Below are 19,571 nucleotides of genomic sequence, written 5' to 3' on the forward strand. Positions count from 1 at the left end.
TATTATTCAGGAAAAAAAATGATTAGATTAGATTATTGGTCAATAATTCACTGCAACAATTTCCTCCATTATAGTATTCTTCTTTCATATCAGCTTCAGATCTCCGGGGCAAGGCAATCAGCTAGCTGTAATTCTTTAGAATAATTTTTGGAATGCTACGTATCTCCCAGCGTTTGGCGCCAGCACCAGCACCATATATCCTTAGAGGACTGCACGTCTAATGACAATGACTAGTGATCATGCACACCATTTCAACCTCATGTTATGCAAGGTTTCCATATCTCCATCATCTTGATCAATTCCTTATAAATAGAAAGCAGAATGTGCTTTGTTTCCATATCCAATATTAGTAGTTCGAAAAACAAGAAAAAAAAATGGAAATGCCAAGAGTAGCTGCTGCTTTGGCACTAGCACTTAGCCTCATCTTTGTGAACATGGCTAGCCAATGCAGTGGTCAGTTGCAGTTTGGATTCTATAATGGAAAATGCAAGGACAGAAATGGCTTTCAGAGAAATGTTGAGGATATTGTCAAGCAGAAAGTAAAGGCAAGATTCAGTACAGACACAACAATAGTGGCTGCTCTTCTTCGCATGCAATTTCATGACTGTTTTGTCAATGTAAGAAGGTTTTGCAATCCCTTTCAACGTTAATTTGTTATAGTACTCTTTGCTCAATGCATGCACAATCTAATGCAATTTTATGGGGGTGTTGAAAGGGATGTGATGCATCTATATTACTGGATGTGCCAAATGGTGAGAAAACTGCACCTCCAAATTTAAGTGTGAGGGGCTATGACTTCATCGAGGAAATAAAGACGGAAATTGAAAATACATGCCCGGGAGTCGTCTCTTGTGCTGATATTATAGTAATGGCTACCAGAGATGCTGTTGTCGAGGTGCATAACTTTTTTCTATTCCCTTTCAGAATCAATGCATGCGTCTCATTCTTAACAAAAGAATTGAACTGTAAACAAACATTAACAAAATTTATTCAGGGGTCAAAAGAGTAGGATAACAAAAGAATTGAGTGATAAATGCTTGTGCTCATGCATGCAGAGTGATATGAAGTCAAGGACAGGATGGTACCCTGTACAAACAGGAAGAAGAGATGGTCGTGTATCTTCTGCTCAAAATGTGAAACTCCCATCTCCAAGTATCCCAATTCCTCAAGCTATTGCAGCATTTAATAGCAAAAGACTGAGCACTATTGACATGGTTTATCTTCTTGGTATGTGATGATGCATTTTTCCATTTCTAATTCTCTTTGAAACTACATGTGATATTACATTTCCAAGCACATTACTAATTTGTCTTTTGATTCTTCTGATGATGTATAGGAGGTGGTCACAGTGTCGGGGTAGCACATTGTGGTTTATTCCAAAATCGTCTTTATGATTTCAAGAACACTGGCCACCCTGATCCAACCATGAATACAACACTACTGAAAACCCTACAAACTCTTTGTCCTCAAAATTCTGGCAGTACCAACTCAGCTAATCTCGACCAGGATCCTCTCAAGTCTTCTTCAGTGGACAAATCTTACTACGAGCAAATACGTTTAGGTAATGGGATTCTCGAAGTTGATCAGCAGCTAGCTCTGGATTCAAACACCAGATTCTCAGTGGCAAGAATAGCTGAAAGCAACGACTTCAGCTTTCAATTTGGTCGGGCCATGATTAAGTTGGGAGCTGTTGACGTCAAGATTGGCAAAGATGGGGAGATCAGGAAAAGATGCGCAGCTGTTAATTCACCTAATGGAAATTCTGGTGGAAATATTTTTAATATATTCGGTTGATTATACTTGTCATCCGTCAACTAATCTGCTTTCATCCTTGTTTATTGATGCCCTTTTTGTTTTCTTGTTTTATTTCATGTTTCTTTATGTTATTCTTTTTTGTATTTATTATTTGTTGTAATCTTGTTCTGATTGAATGAAGCAAGCATCAAAATTATATATGTTTGGTCAATGAAAGAATAGCTCAAGTTTGCGCAATATGAGATGAATCATTTTAATTAGAACTGCATTCATTCAGCTAAATAATTAATGTCATAGTCTTGGCGTGCCAATATTAGAAAAGAAGAAAATGCACTCAGAAGAACAATCTCAACAGATGGTGGTGAAGAGGAGAACTTTAGTTCAAGCCTTGGATATGCAAGGGCTGCCTTGATCTTTTGGACGGTAGCCATATCAGTTTTGAAGGCATTGGCGAGGACAGCATCATCAAGTCCAGTGGCAAAGACAGTGGTAGGAACTGAGTCGGTTCCGGCATTGGCACTGCCAAACAAAGAGAGATAGCAATGGCAGGGTTCTTGAAGTCAACATTGTATAGAAAGTGACCTAGTGCCTTCGGTAACACAAATGTGTCTCCAATTTGAAGCGTTAGAGTGTAGAGTTTGTTGGTGGTATCAATAAAACCAACCTCGAGACTCCCATGAAGAAGAAAAAGAAGCTCAGCGGAGCGCGGGTGTATGTGAGGGGGTTAAAACTACCTGCAGGAAACGGGAGAAAATTAAGCAAAGGAGACAGTACTACTCTTAACTGTTTAGAGCAGGGAACTCCACCATGCTAGCAGGGATTCCAGTGAAGGTGAAAAGGTCGGCATAAGAAGTTGAGATTTCATGGAAAATAAAGCCTGATACAATATCAGGATGGCTTGCCTGAACCATCCAAGAAGTGGCCAAGAGATGGGACACCATACCCAAACTACAGATTATACGAGTATATGAACAATGATAGTCTGGTGTTTCATTTTTTGAGTGGTAGACTAAGCTCATATAAGCTTATTTTATTTATTTGAATTATTTATATTAAATAATTTTAATTGATGGATCAAACTCATTAGTTATGTATTTTAAGATTGTGTTGTTTATATTTTTTTTTTGTTTGTAAGTTTTTAATGACTAGATAAAATAAAAGATTATTCATCCTCTGAATTTTCTCTTCTTTTTAGATTTTCTTCCACTAATTTTAATTCTTTGCTTCTTTTTTTTCTTTCTTTCTTTACTTTTAGGTTTTTTTAGTTTTTATTTCAAATCAACTTTGAAATTAAATAACAAGCTTTTAATTGTTCTTACAGTTAATCGATATCATAGAGTTTTTGAAAAACCTTTAAATTTAACATATTTTTTAAAATCTAGAATTCTGTAGAATTTTTATTGATAATTAATCTAAAAAAATCTACCCAACAAACCCTTTATAGATCCAGCCACTTCATCGTACAAGACCCCCAACCTGAACATCAATAGGAACAAATCCTTGCAGATCAAACCAACACATCAATGTTTTCTACCAACTGTAGTGTCATTGTCCTCAGCAACAACAATAGACCGACGCCATACAAACCTTCAGCAGCCACCACCTCCAGTGCCCACAACAGTTCTCCAATAGCACCACTACAGCAGACAAAGAACCACCACCAGCAGTCATTAACCATAAATCCACGCTAATCACAACAATAGCTATACAACAGTTAAAGACAATGATACCTCCTTGCATAGCCACCGCAAGCAACAACAATAAAGAAACCATTGAACTCTCTTAAGGCAAATTAATTGGTTATTTCCATGTCAGCACTACGCCAACAGATACTTTCATGTTAGTACCATGTCAAAGCCAAATCATCATATACTATAATGCCTGCGCCACTTCAGCACATACTGTCATGTTAGCATCACGTGGGCAGCAGTAGCTTCCATCACTTTCTCATCACAATCTGGTCGGTAAAACTATACATACTTCTTTTAACCATTGGACATCATTATTTCTTGTATATTTTTTCACTTATTAACAAGAATTGATATTGATATTATTCTTTTATGTTTGCATATAAATATATAATTTGCCTTGCAATTTGAGCTATCTTAACTTTTGGTTTTTTATTCAGTTATATTGAATATCTTATCCTCTTAATTAATTGTGAAGCTTGACTAAATTTATGGGCAAATCAAAACATTATGTTTGGATTACCTGTGTGCATTTAGAGGACTTATATTGCTTGCTTGCATTTTCTTAGTTTAATCTATTATTGCTTAGTCTCTAAGATAAACAAATAATTAAATATTAGCTTTAATATTATATTGTATTTTACTTGCAAGTGTTGTTTGTGATCTTAGTTGTAGTCATAAGATTAGTATTGAATGTATTAACAGAGTGGTCATCTAGAACTCATAGTTACCATAGACTCGAACATTAGTAATATTCTTAGGGATATTCAAGAGAAATTACGGCTTATACGAGCTAAAATGAACAAGATGTCCACTCAGATGAATAACCTCTCTAAAAGAGTGGAGTCCATAGAAAATTTACAAGTAAAGCAATCTAGTGAGAGTGAGTATTCTAATGACAACCGTAGGAATCGTCAACGAGCAGTTCCCAGTAAAAACACCAACATGACCACCATTAAGGTCACAATGACATTGATGACCCTAACAATGGTGAGCATTTCAACAATTATCGTTAGAGGTCATTTCACCCTAGGAACCGCCAGTACAACCACAATCAGGGTCACCACAACTACAATGACCCTGATGATCAAGTCATAAGACATATCAAGGTAGAAGCCCCAACTTTTAAAGGTCAACTTGACCCATGGATCTTTGGTAAGTGGATCCGTGACATGGATCAATTCTTTGACTAGTATAATTTGTCTAATAATATGAGGGTAAGGTTTGCAACAATAAAACTTAATGGTACCACTCAGTTCTATTGGGAAAGTGTAAAAGAGTGTTTGGCTAGGATAGGTCAACCTTTTATTACTAATTAGGTTGAGATAAAAACTAAGTTATAAAATAAGTACTTACCTCGTTCTTATAGGGAAAATCTCTTAGACCAGTGGAATAACTTGATGCAAGGAAGTAATCTTGCTAATGAATATATGACATAATTTGATAACTATTGGATGAGGTGCATGACTAGGGAGGGTGAGTCAATGACTATAAGTGGATTTCAGAAAAGCTTGAATGATGACCTTAGGAGAGAGCTTGAAAAACTTATACCTTAATGCAAAACTATGAGTTCGTCATGAAAAGTTAGTGGACAAGACAGTAAGAAACCCGAAGTATCCCTTCTAGGTCCCAACCTAGTAATAATAATTCTTTATTGGGAACCCCACCCCCGTAAACCCAATTCTATTATTTCTCATATGCCTGGGAAAGACAAAGGTAAGGCTATTCTCCATGAAGTACCTAAGATGACCTTAAATATTCAATGTTTTTAAGTGTCAGGATTTTGGTAATATTTCTTTTAGTTATCCCAATAAGGCTTTGTTCATTAAGGATCAAAAGGATATGGGTGAGGAATACAATTATTATGATAAGGTGTATGAACTCAATCCCTATGATTTTCAGGACATAAATGACGAGGATGATGAGTCCAACCTGCTAAGATATGTTAGGTTTATATCCATTTAGATCGAGCAGGACTTTGTAGGATGGGAGACAACCAAGTTAACTGTAGTTAGATATGCCTTAACACAACCCAAAGAAACTAAGGATTGGAAGAGAACTGTTATCTCTTACACTTACATTAAATATGGAGATAAAGGTTGCAAGATCATTATAGATAGTGGGAGTTGTATCAATACAGTATCCTCTAGTAGTATATCCCATTTAGGTTTAAAGTTTATCCCACATACTAAGATATGTCGCACCCTCTCGGAGCGGGGATTCATGTTGGGGTCTTTGTTTTATGAAAAAGGGAGTTGCCACCTAGTATTATGGTCACTAGAAAACCTAATTGGTCTTTCAAAGATTCTAAGGTAAGGGACTAATTGTGTAAAGGAAAGGTTTTGGCACCCCTAGCACGCCCTACCTAAGGTAAGTTGTTTGGTGTTTGGTTTGCCTTATAATTGCTATGGTGTTGGTGTTCTCTAATCAATTTTCCTATGATAGGTTTGCTATGATGAATGGACTTGGGTTCAAAGTCTAAAAGCAAGAACCCTTGGCCAATATGGATCATACATTTAGATATGTCTATAGAGTGCCAAGGAGAACTGATGCAGATCTCTTGAAATCTGTGTTTGATTTGAAATAAATTTACAACCTATGAATTAAAAGACAGCTAAGATAGAAATCTAAGGAGATTCAATGTGCTTAAGAGCTCATTTTTCCCTCAGTATTTCAAGTGTTTGTGACTCGTAAATCGCAAGGAAGATGAACAAAGAATTAGAAATCTAAAGAAATTCAGAGCGCTTTAAAAGCCTACTTTTTACTTTAGTGTTTCATTCTTTCACGACTCGTAAACCGTGGAGTCAAAAACTGAAATGTCATCCTTAATTATAATCGAGGCTTCTTTCAAAGATGTGTGATAACTTATTATTCCTAGAAAAATATTTTGGATATTAACCACTTGGTTTTTTTTATCCAAATATTAACAGTGAATAATAACAGGTTATTTCCAATAATATTTTGGACATTAATCCCTTTGGGATTTCTTTATCCAAATATAAATGGTAAATAAAATAGCATTCCCTAAAATTAAGATTTCATATTTTTTGAAATATTGGCCAACACCCTTTGGAGTTTTACAAACATGTTGTAAAATCCAGAATGTAAGAATATATATATATATTTTTTTTGTGTTTAAGAAATCCATGCTAAAACACATTTTCTTTTAAACTTCAAATAATTTTTTTTTTAAAAAAAGAGGAAATTCAAAATATATTAGGGGATTAGCCGTATGCAACACACAAAAAACCTTTTTTATATTTTGATCGAAACACGAGCATCACAATTAAACGCAAACATCACAATAGAAGGTAGCAAGCCATATATATATAAGATTTACAAGAAACTTAAAACAACTCTAAAAATACATTAAAAGCCAACTCGACTTAAAATCCTATAACTGGAAAAGAAACACATCTATATGCACAAAGGGAGCCAAAGTTCTGAAATCAAAGTTTGAACTAAAAATCTTGATGTAGTGTCCGTGACTCATGGCCTATTCTCTTTTACCCATCTGGGAAAACTGCCATACTAATTTAATGCAAAAGGAAAGGAACCTGGGCAACATGCCTCTCTACCCCGTATATTAAAAACTAATCCTAAAGAAACAGATGGCCAGCTATCTCATTTTAAAAAAACAGAAAGGCAAATGTGACCCAAGAGTCTGCCAAAAGACCACCTTGACTTAAAAGAACTTCCCTCGTGGCTTTTTTTTTAACTCTCTCCTCCAGAACTTCCCTTACATTATTTACGTTCTCCTTTGGCCAAAGCTTTGTTTAGAAGCAGCACTTCTTCTGCGCGACATTCTAAGACAGAGAGATACCCAAATAAAAGAGAAAAGGGGTGGGAAGGGCCTTTAAGGCCCCTGATTCCTCAAGAACATAAAGGAAAGAAAGGAACCATCAACTCTTAACATAAACGCCTGTTTACTCACAGCCATGGAAGAAAATGTAGGCGAGCGCACAACCATGTTGCCCAAAACAAAACTCAAATGTCCGAAATAAGAGCAGAAACAAATTTTAAAAAAAAACAAACAACAGACATCAACTATACATATGACAAGGAAAAAAGGGGCTGAGACTCATACCTGTTGATATTACTTGTTTTATATAAAAGATGACATGTAGGCCGATGGACAAGGCTTATGCCTTCTCGCCTCTAGTAAATGAAGAAAGACTTCCTCTTTTGTTCTCTTGGTTTTTTTATTCTCATCCTTTTTCTTATTCCCTCTGTTTTCTTTCTTTTTTATTTTCTTCTCGCCTCACTATGTTTTCTTTCTCCTCTCTCTCTTTACGCCTCTGCTCTGTTTTCCCTTTTTCTCTTTTTCTTTCCCAGTCCAGTGATGACTTTTCACCGTCCCCCATCAAAGAAAAATTGCCCCCTTTATACATGGCTGAAGGTTCACTTATATAGAACCTCTACAAGTGCTATTCAAGGAAATATTTCAGTAATTACTGCAGAGATTATCTTCTATAAACAGCCCCAACAATTCCTATATCTATGGTCTTCTATATTGCAGTAATTATTTTTCATAACCAACACCAATCAATTCCTATATCTATGGTCTTTTATATTGCAGTAATTATTTTCCTATATGATTCCTTGATATTAGCCTTAATGCTCTATGTTACTGCCACACATTCTTTCCTTTTTTTCCTTGCAAAGCCAGCTGTTTATACAGCTGTTTAGACTTCGAGACCAACTCTAATGTCCCCTCATCTTGACCGTATGTGTTGGGGGGAAAAAAGGGTGAATTGTAGCTGATCATTTGGCGTGAAAAGAGGTGACAACTTGCACACCAAACCAGCAAGAGGATGCAAGGATGAGAGGAAGAAAACTGATCAGCAGGAACGGTTGCAGAAAAAGGAAGGAAATCGCAGACCGAGGGTACTGTTCTCAAAACACAAATGAACAGTACCATGTCAATTAATTCCTATTATGGGGTTGTTTTATACGCGGTGTGGTTTATTAAAATGAAGGATTGCATGATGTCATTTGAAGAAGCAGAAATGTTCCCCTAGTATGGCAGCAAAATGAATGATGACTCCAGCATCGGCAGCCAAGTAACAAAAATTATTATGATGTTTTCTAATCTAGTCCCTGTTTTTTTTTCAGTTCCTTCAACGAAACCAATTAACTTTCCAAAGTTTAAAATTGGTCTTTAATTAACCCGATAAGTCCTTGAAATATTAAATCGAGTTCCTTGAATCAAGACCTAAAAAACTCAGACAGGAATCCTTCTTGCAGCAGGATTCTCTACTTTTCCACTAGATGTTCAAACGGGAATATCTTAAGCTTATGATATCGAAATCAAGCGATTCAAAAGCCCAAATTTATCAGCACGTACAGGACTAAAACTTTCATGAAGGATTCAAAGTCAGATAAAATCATTTTAAAGAACAAAACTGCAAAACACTCGGGCTGAAATCCTTCTCGCCGCAGGATTCTCTACTTTCACATTAGATAATCAAATGAGAATATCTTGAGCTTCTGATATCGAAATCAAGAGATTCAAAAACCCAAATTCATCTACACATACAGGATTATAACTTTCATGAAGGATTCAAAGTGGGATAAATTTGTTTTGAAGAACAGAATCTGGCCACAATCTGCTTGGTCAAAAGGATCTCCTGATCTGATTCGGAAACTGACAATGTCGAGCATCCCGATCTGATTGAGAGTCTGACATAAGAACAGTGGGCCTTAGGACCCAATAAAGGTACAGATCAATTCTTTAACATGTCATGAATGACAGAATATAGCTGAGATGGTCAAATATTACATGAAACCAAATCAGAATCAAGGTCGAAGTTGAAACAGAATTGGTTGACAACAGAATTATGACCAAGCAGAATCAGTTTTCAGTACAAATTCTGAAGGATTTATCTAATCTTAAAGACCAGATAAATAAGGAACAAATTTGGAAATATGAAGACTCCTAATTAGCCTAAGAATCCTGACGATTTTAGCATCAAAGGGGGAGGATAAAGAGATCATAAAACAGCTGAAACAGGGTTCGAAAAACATTTCTTTCTTCTCTGCTTTTGTCAATTTTTCAACAATCACGAACTAAACTCCTGCATTTGGTTCAAGAGGGATACACACCATCTCCAGCACGTGGGGCCCAAAAATGAGTAACAACAAGACATATAGTGTGTCCCGGGTTAAAAATATGTTCATAACAATCAAGGAGAGATGTCTTTTTCCCATAAAGATTTTGGACTATCATAATAAAACTTGGTGTGATGTAATTTCCATAAATGTAGGATACATCATTTTGGGTAGACATTGGTCAAATTACCTAGATGTTACATCTTTAGGCGATCAAGTTCTTGTTCATTCACTTTTCATGATAAAAAGAATCAAATAATTGGATTACCACCAAGGCCTAATGATGGTATCAAAATGAAAGAAAAGGTGAAAGAAAATGGGCTTAACATAATTAGTCATAAGGAGTTTGAAAAGGAGGTTCATGAAGAGTTTGTTGTGTTTGCCTTAGTAGCCAATAAGCTTGTAGAAAGTTCTTTAGACGAACCACCTAAAAAGACAAGGGAAGTGTTAAAAGAATTTCTAGATATCTTTTTATTTAAACTACCTGATGTTTTACCTCTTACGCATGACATTCAATACGCTATAGATTTTATTCCTGATTCCATATTGCCAAACTTGCCTCACTATATGATGAATCCTAGTAAACATGTCAAAATAAAAAGGCAAGTAAATGAACTATTACAAAAGATATATATAGGAATGAGAGAGAGAGAGAGAGAGAGAGTTTGAGTCTTTGTGTAATACATGCCCTTTTAACACCTAAGAAAGATGGCTCATAGAGAATATATGTAGATAGTCAAGTCATTAATAGGATTTCTATCAAGCATTGATTTCTCATTACTTGATTTGATATAAGCCTAAATTTTCTCTAAGATTGACCTGAAGAATGTGGGTATCATCATATGAGAATCCATCTAGAAGATTAATGAAAAACTATATTTAAGACTAAGGATAGATTATATAAGTGCTAGTCATGCTTTTTTTTTCTTTTCCAATTCACCAAGTACTTTTATGAGGGAAATAACACAAGTACTTAGGCCATTTATGAAAAAATTCTTAGTGGTACGTTTTGATGATGTCTTTATTTATAGCAAAACCAAGAAAGAGCATTTAGATCATCTTATTCAAGTTTGTACCACCCTAAGAAAGGAAAATTTATTTGCCAATGTCAAAAGGTGTTTTTTCTTTATGAATCAAGTAGTTTTCTTAGGCTTTATAGTGTCATGTGAGGGAATTTAAGAAGTACAAGCGATTGTAGATTAGCCTGAACCTAAGAATATTCATGAGGTTCATATTTTTCTTAGGCTTGCGACTTTTTATTATCGTTTCATCAAGGGATGTAGCACCATCATATCTCTTATCACGAATTGTTTCAAAATAAGATGAGTTTCAATAGAGTAAATGAGTTAATAATGCATTTGCAGAGGTCAAGAAGAAGATGACGAAGGCCCTAATAATGTGGTTTCCTGATTTTACTAAGGTGTTTAAAGTAAAATATGATACCTCAGGAATTGGTATAGGTGGAGTATTTGTCAAAAACATCATCATGTAGCTTATTTTGGTGAAAAACTTAACGAGGCCAAACAAAAATACTCAACCTATGATAAAGAATTTTATGTTGTAGTTCAAGCCTTGCACTATTAGCACCATTATTTGCTACCACGGGAGCTTGTTCTTTACTCCAACCATGAGACCTTTTACTATCTCAACTCCCAAAAAAATCTCAACCATAGGCATGGTCATTGGGTTGATTATTTACAAGTTTATTCATTTGTAATGAAATATAAATTCGTAATGGAAAATAAAGTGGCAGATGTCTTCAGTTATCGGGTAATATTGTTATCCGTAATGAGTGTTAAAGTTACTGGATTTGAGAGACTCAAAAAGGAATATGAATCTTGTCAAGAATTTAAAGAAATATACATGACATTGAGAGATAAGAGTAACCATGTTATAGATGGTAATTACCTCTAGGAAGGGTATTTGTTTTGGGATAATAAGCTTTGTATACCGAATACATTAGTGCATAATTTTTTGGTGTAGGAGATTCATGATGGAGGTCTTTTATGACACTTTGGGATAAATAAAACCAATGAAGAGTTGGGATGTCAGTTCTTTTGGTCTAGCTTAAAAAGAGATGTAGTTAAATTGGTAGGTCAATGTAGAACATGTCAACTAGCTAAGCATGGAAAACAAAATATTGGTTTTTACACACCCTTGCCTGTTCCCACTTGCCCTTGGCAAGATGTAAGTACGGATTTTTGTTTGGGCTTCCACATACTACAAAGAAGTGTCATAACCCAATTCTGGGTTATTCCCCACAAATCACCTTTTTTTCAAAATAAAAATTAAAAAAAGAAAATAGAGGCTGGCAACGTGGAGAAAGCAAGACGGGGAATCAAGTTGCAATTTCGGAGGAAATTCAAGGTCTAATTGTACCCTATTATGCCAAAAAATAAAATAAAAAATGAAAATTGAAGATCAAATTGATAATTATAGGATGAATTTGCATAAACATTAAGTTCAAGGCACTACAAGATTTCACAGTTTTACCGACGGAAATATTCCGTCGGGGTGTGATTAGAAGTTCGTCGGTAATTTATTTACCGATGTCTTCACCGACAAAATACGTCCGTCGGCTTTCCTTTCATCGGTAATTCCCCATTCCATCGCTATATCGGTCGGAAACACAAAAAAACCATTTGCCGATGGTTTTACAGACGAAATTTGCATGCCAAAAAAAATTTTCCCACTTGAAATATACCAACGGATTTTTTCCCGTCGGTGATAGCATGATTTACCGACGAACACGTACCATCGGTAAATTTGTCAGTGAGTGTTTGAAATACCGACCGAAGATATCCGTCTATAAATTCGTCGGTAATTGTGACAGCTACTATCAAATACCGATGGATTCATTCTGTCGATAAAGCTGTCGGTGAGTGTATGAAATACCAACCAAATATATCCATCTGTAAATTCATCGGTGAATGTGGCAGCTACTGTCAAATGCCGACGGATTCATTCCGTCGGTAAAACCCTTTGTAATATTTTTTTAAATTTTGTTTTTAAAAAATTATTTAGAATACATAATATAAAATTATATAAATTAATGGTAATAAAAACCAATTATGCAAATAAAATTTCTATTAAACATCAAAAACAAAAAAATAAAGTTAAATAATATTCATTACAAACTGAATGTGTTTCAAAAAAAATATTGAATGAAATTTTAAAGGTAAATAATATTTATTACAAATTAATATAAAGGTGGAGCTGGAGGAGGAGGAGGAGGCTGGTGGTTATATGGCCAAAAAGGATTAGGCGCACATGTTCCACTCTGTGATGTCATATTCATGACCATTTCGCGAAGCTGTTCATGATCCGCCTTTTGTTGTGCATACTCCGCTCTTTGTTGTGCATGAGCCGCTTTAAGTTGTGCATACTCCGCTAATAGGTGGTCGTATTTTTTGATGAGCTGAACCGTGTGTTGCTGCAAGGCCACAAACTCCTTAGCTTTTAAGTTGATTTCGACCAGACCATAGTGTGGATCAACTCTGATTCCTCTGTCAGTCGTGTCATACCAATAGCATTTGAATAAAAACACTCTATTCTGCTCGCTATGATATTGCAGTTCGATGACCTCTTCTAATCTACCATAGTAGTCAACTTCTAACTCACTACTAGTGGATCCCTTAACACAAACACCGTTGTTGTATGTCTTTCTTCTATGCCCGTATTCTTCAGTATGGAAAACATATCCATTGACAAAATACCCGTTGTAGCACTTAACTTTTCTTTCAGGCCCCAGGCTTAGTGAAGACAATGACTTAGTCGCACTCCTTCTCATTTGATAAACCTTGTATGTAATGTACATCAATAAACAGTAAATAAACGAGAATCTCGTAATGACATACATACGTACAGTAATTTTGCAAGTTAGAATGAGTTTGTGATAGTGCTTACATGTGTTCTGAACCACGTGGCAAATTGTTCATCTTGTAATTGAAAGATCTGGGATTCGGTCAGCTGTGAGTTATTGGAGAGCAAATATTGTCGATGTTGCCTGCAAGTGATAATGAGTGTATGATATTACAATATATAATTAACAGTATATTACTGACAAAGTTTAATTAGTATTACACATATATAAACTTACTGAATAAAAAGTCTCAGCTCATCACAGTTAAATAGAACATAGTTGTGTGCTTGTTTGAACTCTATTTCCGACAAATATCTTCCTCTTACGACATTCTTAGGTGTGGGTCATCCAGTATTGGCGAATATTGACAAGTTCTCACTAGAAGGCACTTCACCGCCATCATCATGCTGTGGAACGCGATTGATTCTCGTTCTCAGATGAGGTTCAAAATAGTACGAGATAAATGTTGAGATCTTCTCAACAATATAGGCCTCACATATCGAAGCCTCAACATGCGCCTTGTTCTTAACCTTTTTCTTGAGATTAAACAAGTACCTGCATTGAATTAATCAAGTATTTTCAATTAAGAAAAACATAGAAAATACTTTTATATATGAATTACATTGCAACTGTAATATCTAACCGTTCAAATGGGTACATCCATCTATACTGGACCGGTCCTCCAGCTTTTACCTTGAACGGTAGATGTATAGGGAGATGCTCCATTGAGTCAAAAAATGATGAAGGGAATATCATCTCAAGTTTTCATAGTGTCTCGACAATATTCGTTTGAAGCCTCTCAATGTGCTCAACATTCAACTTGCTGGAGCATATATCTCTAAAGAAATGATTGATCTCCGTGAGTGCATCCCATATTCCCTTTAGCAACAAATCACGAAAAGCTAATGGGATGAGTGTTTCCATAAACACGTGGCAGTCATGACTCTTCATTCCATACAATCTACAGTCCTTTATATTAACCAGCCTTAATATGTTCGATGCATGTCTATCCGGAAAATGTAGACTCTAAAGCCATTTGTAGACTAGCAGTTGTGCGTTTTTCTCTAACATGAAGTTTGCTCTTGATTTTGCGACCCGTGACTCATCATAAACCAACTCCATATTTTTACGGTTACAGTATAAAGCTATATCCAATCTAGCCTTGATGTTGTCCTTTGTCTTCCCCTTCACATCCATGATGGTGTTGAAAATGTTCTCAAACACGTTTTTTTCAATGTGCATGACGTCAAGGTTATGGCGGAGCAGATTGGTCTTCCAATAAGGAAGCTCCCAAAAGATACTTCGTTTTACCCAATTATGGGTCAAACCAAAACTAGGAAACTTTTGCTTACCTGATTGAAGGCCAAACACAATGTCGCCATACTCTGATACAACATCATGCAATTCTTCACCAGAAAGACGTGGGGATGCAACATCTTTTTCAACTGTGCCAACAAAGAAATCTTTTCTATTCTTTTTGTACCTGTGATTAAGTGGCAAGAAGCGACGGTGACAGTAAAAAAAAAAAGCTTTACCTCCGTTTGCTAGCGTGAATGCCTTGTTGTTTTCCATGCAGTATGGACATGCTAGTTTCCCATGCGTGCTCCAACCAGAAAGCATTCCATAAGCTGGAAAATCATTGATAGTCCAAATCAAAGCCGCCCTCATAAGGAAATTTTATTTCCTCGATATATCATAAGTCAGAGCTCTGGAGGACCACAACTGCGCCAACTCATCAATCAACGGTTGAAGACAAACATCTATATTCTGCCCCGGGCTGCTTAGACCGGGTATGACAGTAGATAAAAACATGAACTCCGGCTTAATACACATTCCTGGTGGCAAGTTATAAACTGTGAGTATGACCGGCCAACAAGAATAAGGAGCAGCAAATGACCCAAATGGGTTGAATCTGTCTGTACACAACCCAAGATGCACATTCCTTGATTCAGCTGAAAAGTGAGGTACCGACAGAATTACGGATGGAAAAAGTTTTGTCGGTAAATCCGTTGCTATTAAGTGAATTTATGGTAGTGAGGACATAGTTAAATTTTTAATAAGCCAATTTGATTTAATCATGGGTCAAATTACATTTTAATTATGTTTAAGAATTAATTTGGGTCCAATTGAAGGATATAATTAAGTGTAAGGACTTAATTATACTTTAAATGGGTCAAATTAATTTTATTTGGGGCTTAATTGGTGAAAAATTAAGTTTGGGAGCCCAATTTGGGCTTAATTGAGAAGATTGGAATTTTAAGAGATCAAATTTAATTTTTACCAAGTTAATTGATTGAAATCAGGGGCAAATCGCAAGAAAATTGAAGTTTTGGGGTCAATTAGGGGTTAAATTTACAAAATTAGCAGCCAATGACCAATTTGCAAAAGGCGCGTAAATCCGAGGCTCAAACAGTAATTCATCAGGGGCTTAATTGCATTAAATCAAAAGATTAGGGTCAATGAGGGGTTGTATTGAAAAAAAATTGAAAGTTAGAGGACTACATTGAACTTTGGCGAAACCCCTAATTTAACCTTAAACGGCGTCATTTTGATGATTTTTTTTTAAAAAAAAAAGAGAACCACACGACGCGTCGTCTGGTTACTGTTTATTGTCTTCTTCTTTGACCCGGAAAAAGCTGCTCAAGTCACCTCCTTTGCAGGTGCATTTAATGCATCTAACATCCATCAAATTTGATAAATCTTACACGCAAATGATCACCTGCAATTTCTCTACAACATCATGTGAACTATTCAGGCTGAATGGCAGCACAACGGCCCCGGCCCGGGCCTAAAGAGGCTAACTCAGTCAGCCTTTTCCTACAGATTTGACAACTCAGGATGCCTACTTTGAACCAACGGTTAGGATCCTTCCCAACTGAATCAAGGGCTACAATTTTTCCCCGGTGTAGACAAGATTGCCCTCTTCCATCGCCTATAATTAGAGGTGGATTTCAGGGTCTGAAAGAGAGAAAAATTGGCCAAAAACCAGCCTTTCCACCCTCGATTTCTGCAATTTCTTCTCTCCCTCTCTCTCTCTCTCTCCGCCGTTCTAGCTACCGACCAAGGCTGCCACCAGCCCTTCAGCCACTAGCTACACCACAGGAAACCAACACAACCATCAACCGACCACCAAGCAGCCACCGTGGCTCTCTCTCTTCTCCTTCCAGCCTTTCTCTCTCCTCTGCAACTTTTTCTTCTTCCTCCCACAGCCGACTCCAGCCACCAGCACCTCCACCCACTTCACTCCGGGCCAGTAACAACAACTCCATCGCCTCCGCCAGGTCACCACCCATTTTTCTCTCCTATTGTCTGCAACTATGTAGTTGCATGCAGAACGTGAACTATTGTTCATGTTCTTCAAAATAATTAACATCTCCTTCGGGCCAGGCTAGTTCTGGCCTAGCCCAAATGGTTGGGCCGTGTCCGGCCTAGCCCCTAAAAAAATGAAAATAAATTCAACCCTTTCAAAAACAAAATTATGATTTTCTCGCATATTTTTCTACCCATTTTGCATGTTATCGAGTTATATATTTACACTGTAAAATACAAATCCAATATTAAAATACCTAGTTTTCTCCGAAATATTTCAAAAAAAATTCAAAACGTTTTCAAAAAAAAATCTCAAAAAATTTTAAATTAATTTCCCTTTTCAAAAACAAAAAATATATATTTTGTTTTCATGCATACGGCCAAATCCTAAAAATTTTCAATATATATTTTCATTAAAAAATTACATCTTTCTCATGTTTTGAGAATCTAAAAAAATTGATATCATAACCAGTTTTTTATCATCCATTAGGGTTTGGCCAAAATATCAAAAACCTTTTTCCAATCTTTTTTAGGGTTTAGATGTAGACTTTAATATTTGTGGGGTGTAAAATTATACGATAAAATACACCCTCAGGTATTAAAAATACAAGGTGTAAATAAATGCGATGCTAAAATTCAGACTTTAGAACGGTTAGGATTTAACCCGATAAGGTAGAGACTCTCTCATGAAGATAGATCTGTCTTGGACCTTAGAAAAGACCAACGAATAGAAACCCGACCTAAAAAAAATCAAACAACAATGCAGCCTACCTTAGATAGGGTGCACTAGGGGTGACGCGTCTTTCCCTTGCACAACCAGTCCCTTACCTAGACTCTTGCAGACTATAGGTTCCTAGTGACCATAATACTAGGTGGCGACTCCTGAACATTAATCATAATTATATGATTAAATCGAAAAACCTTTCCAACACAAACACACACACACACACACACACCCACCTCACACAGGAGGCACGAAAAAAGCCTCCGCCATCTCCAGACGACGTCGCAGCGCGACCCCGCGACAAGAAGCATGCCTCTATCTTTGTGGTTATCAATTTGTTCTCTAAGATGACCCATTTTATCCCTCACACTAAGACCACAGATGTTTTTTGAGTTGTGAAACTCTATTTTGACGAAATGTCAAGTTGTATGGTCTTCCCCAAACTATAGTCTCGGATAGGGATGTTAGATTTATGAGTTATTTCTGGAAAATCCTTTAATATATGGTGGGAACTAAGTTGAAATTTCATAGTGCCTACCACCCCTCAACTGATGGTCAAACTGAGGTGGTTAATTAGGCAACCTTTTGAGATGTTTAGTGTTTGATCATAATAGGAATTGGGATCTAGTTCTTACTACAACCTTGTTTGCCTATAATAGTTATGTCAATAGGTCGATAGGAATGAGTCCTTTTGAAGTTATACACAGCCTAGGAAGCCTTTAGACCTTCTTTTTATGGCTTCTAATGTTAGGGTGTCTGAGTCTACTGAGTTATTTGTACATAAAGTTCAGAATTTGTATGTTGAGATCACTAAGCATATCCAAACAAATAATGTGCAATACAAACTTCAAGTTGATTTACATAGATGACATAATAAATTTAATGTTGGAGACTATGTTATGATACGATTTAGACCCAAACGGTATCTTTTAGGATCTAATCAAAAATTACAGGTACATCAAGTTGGGCTATTCAAAGTGTTACAACGGGTTAGTGGATAATTAAATTAAAGGTACATAGTACTGGACTAACTAATATAAGCAGGTTTGAAGAATTTGATAATTCTAAACAATAAGTTATGGATTTGCCGCTAGTGGATGATAAAAAAAAAAAAAAAAAAGTCTAACAAAACTTGTATATTGGACAAAGCTACACCCAAAAAGAGATTTATTCATGCCAAACAAACTTCTTGACAAGAAATATCCATAATTTTAATCCAACTATTGGATCAAATTTAAATTTCATCATATGTTTTACAGGCTCAATTCTATAAGGAGGTCCGCTTGCTGTAATTTGTTAAGGTCCAAAAGACCCTTCAATTACGCCCGAAATATATTGTTTGAGCCAACTTCTTTATTTTCTTTTCCTTTTTTTTTTTGGAATTTTACTTTAATTTTGGATTTTATGTTATCTTTTTAATTAGGATTCTAATATTTTTTTTTTTATCTGGTAAGAGTTGGTTGTTAAACTATTTAAAGAGTTATAAAATTAGATTAGCGAGAATTATTGAGTGATAAAATATGAATTAAAATTCTTGTATTGATAGTTCTTTTTTGTAACAATTCTATTTGTTTTTACTTCTTGTTTGTCTATTTGTGTTGCTTTTCATCTACGTTAGTATGGGTCACTAACGCTGCCGAGCCGAACCATAGTCCAATTATCGAAATTGGAACCACATTGCTTTCGTGAACCACATGCGCATGTCATTAATTAGAACAGCTTTCCTCGCAGGGGAACATGAAGGTTTAAAATGTTTGATTGGCACGGTTTTTTAGTCAAACAGGATTAGATTATATTATTCAGGAAAAAAAATGATTAGATTAGATTAGATTATTGGTCAATAATTCACTGCAACAATTTCCTCCATTATAGTATTCTTCTTTCATATCAGCTTCAGATCTCTGGGGCAAGGCAGCCAGCTAGCTGTAATTCTTTAGAATAATTTTTGGAATGCTACGTATCTCCCTGCGTTTGGCGCCAGCACCAGCACCAGCACCGTATATCCTTAGAGGACTGCACGTCTAATGACAATGACTAGTGATCATGCACACCATTTCAACCTCATGTTATGCAAGGTTTCCATATCTCCATCATCTTGATCAATTCCTTATAAATAGAAAGC

The 19,571-nt window shown here is 36.0% G+C and overlaps 1 protein-coding gene across 1 annotated transcript; it reads left to right on the plus strand.

The window, feature by feature from the left end:
• Positions 1 to 342: 342 nt before the first annotated feature.
• Positions 343 to 1,950, plus strand: LOC18094923 (peroxidase 60). Its single transcript, XM_024594271.2, has 4 exons — positions 343 to 617; positions 716 to 895; positions 1,056 to 1,227; positions 1,337 to 1,950. Exons 1-4 carry the CDS (start codon positions 375 to 377, stop codon positions 1,792 to 1,794), a joined length of 1,053 nt encoding a protein of 350 aa, XP_024450039.1. The 5' UTR covers positions 343 to 374; the 3' UTR covers positions 1,795 to 1,950.
• The last annotated feature ends 17,621 nt before the right edge of the window (positions 1,951 to 19,571 follow it).

The sequence above is a fragment of the Populus trichocarpa genome, chromosome 1 (assembly GCF_000002775.5).
Source record: "Populus trichocarpa isolate Nisqually-1 chromosome 1, P.trichocarpa_v4.1, whole genome shotgun sequence".
Classification (NCBI taxonomy): domain Eukaryota; kingdom Viridiplantae; phylum Streptophyta; class Magnoliopsida; order Malpighiales; family Salicaceae; genus Populus; species Populus trichocarpa.

Bases quoted from the DNA above. Each gene is read 5' to 3' on its own strand.
- LOC18094923 (XM_024594271.2), top strand. From the start codon at position 375: ATGGAAATGCCAAGAGTAGCTGCTGCTTTGGCACTAGCACTTAGCCTC. The intron at 618-715 runs GTAAGAAGGTTT...GGGTGTTGAAAG, and splicing joins TTCATGACTGTTTTGTCAAT to GGATGTGATGCATCTATATT. The intron at 1,228-1,336 runs GTATGTGATGAT...GATGATGTATAG, and splicing joins TGACATGGTTTATCTTCTTG to GAGGTGGTCACAGTGTCGGG.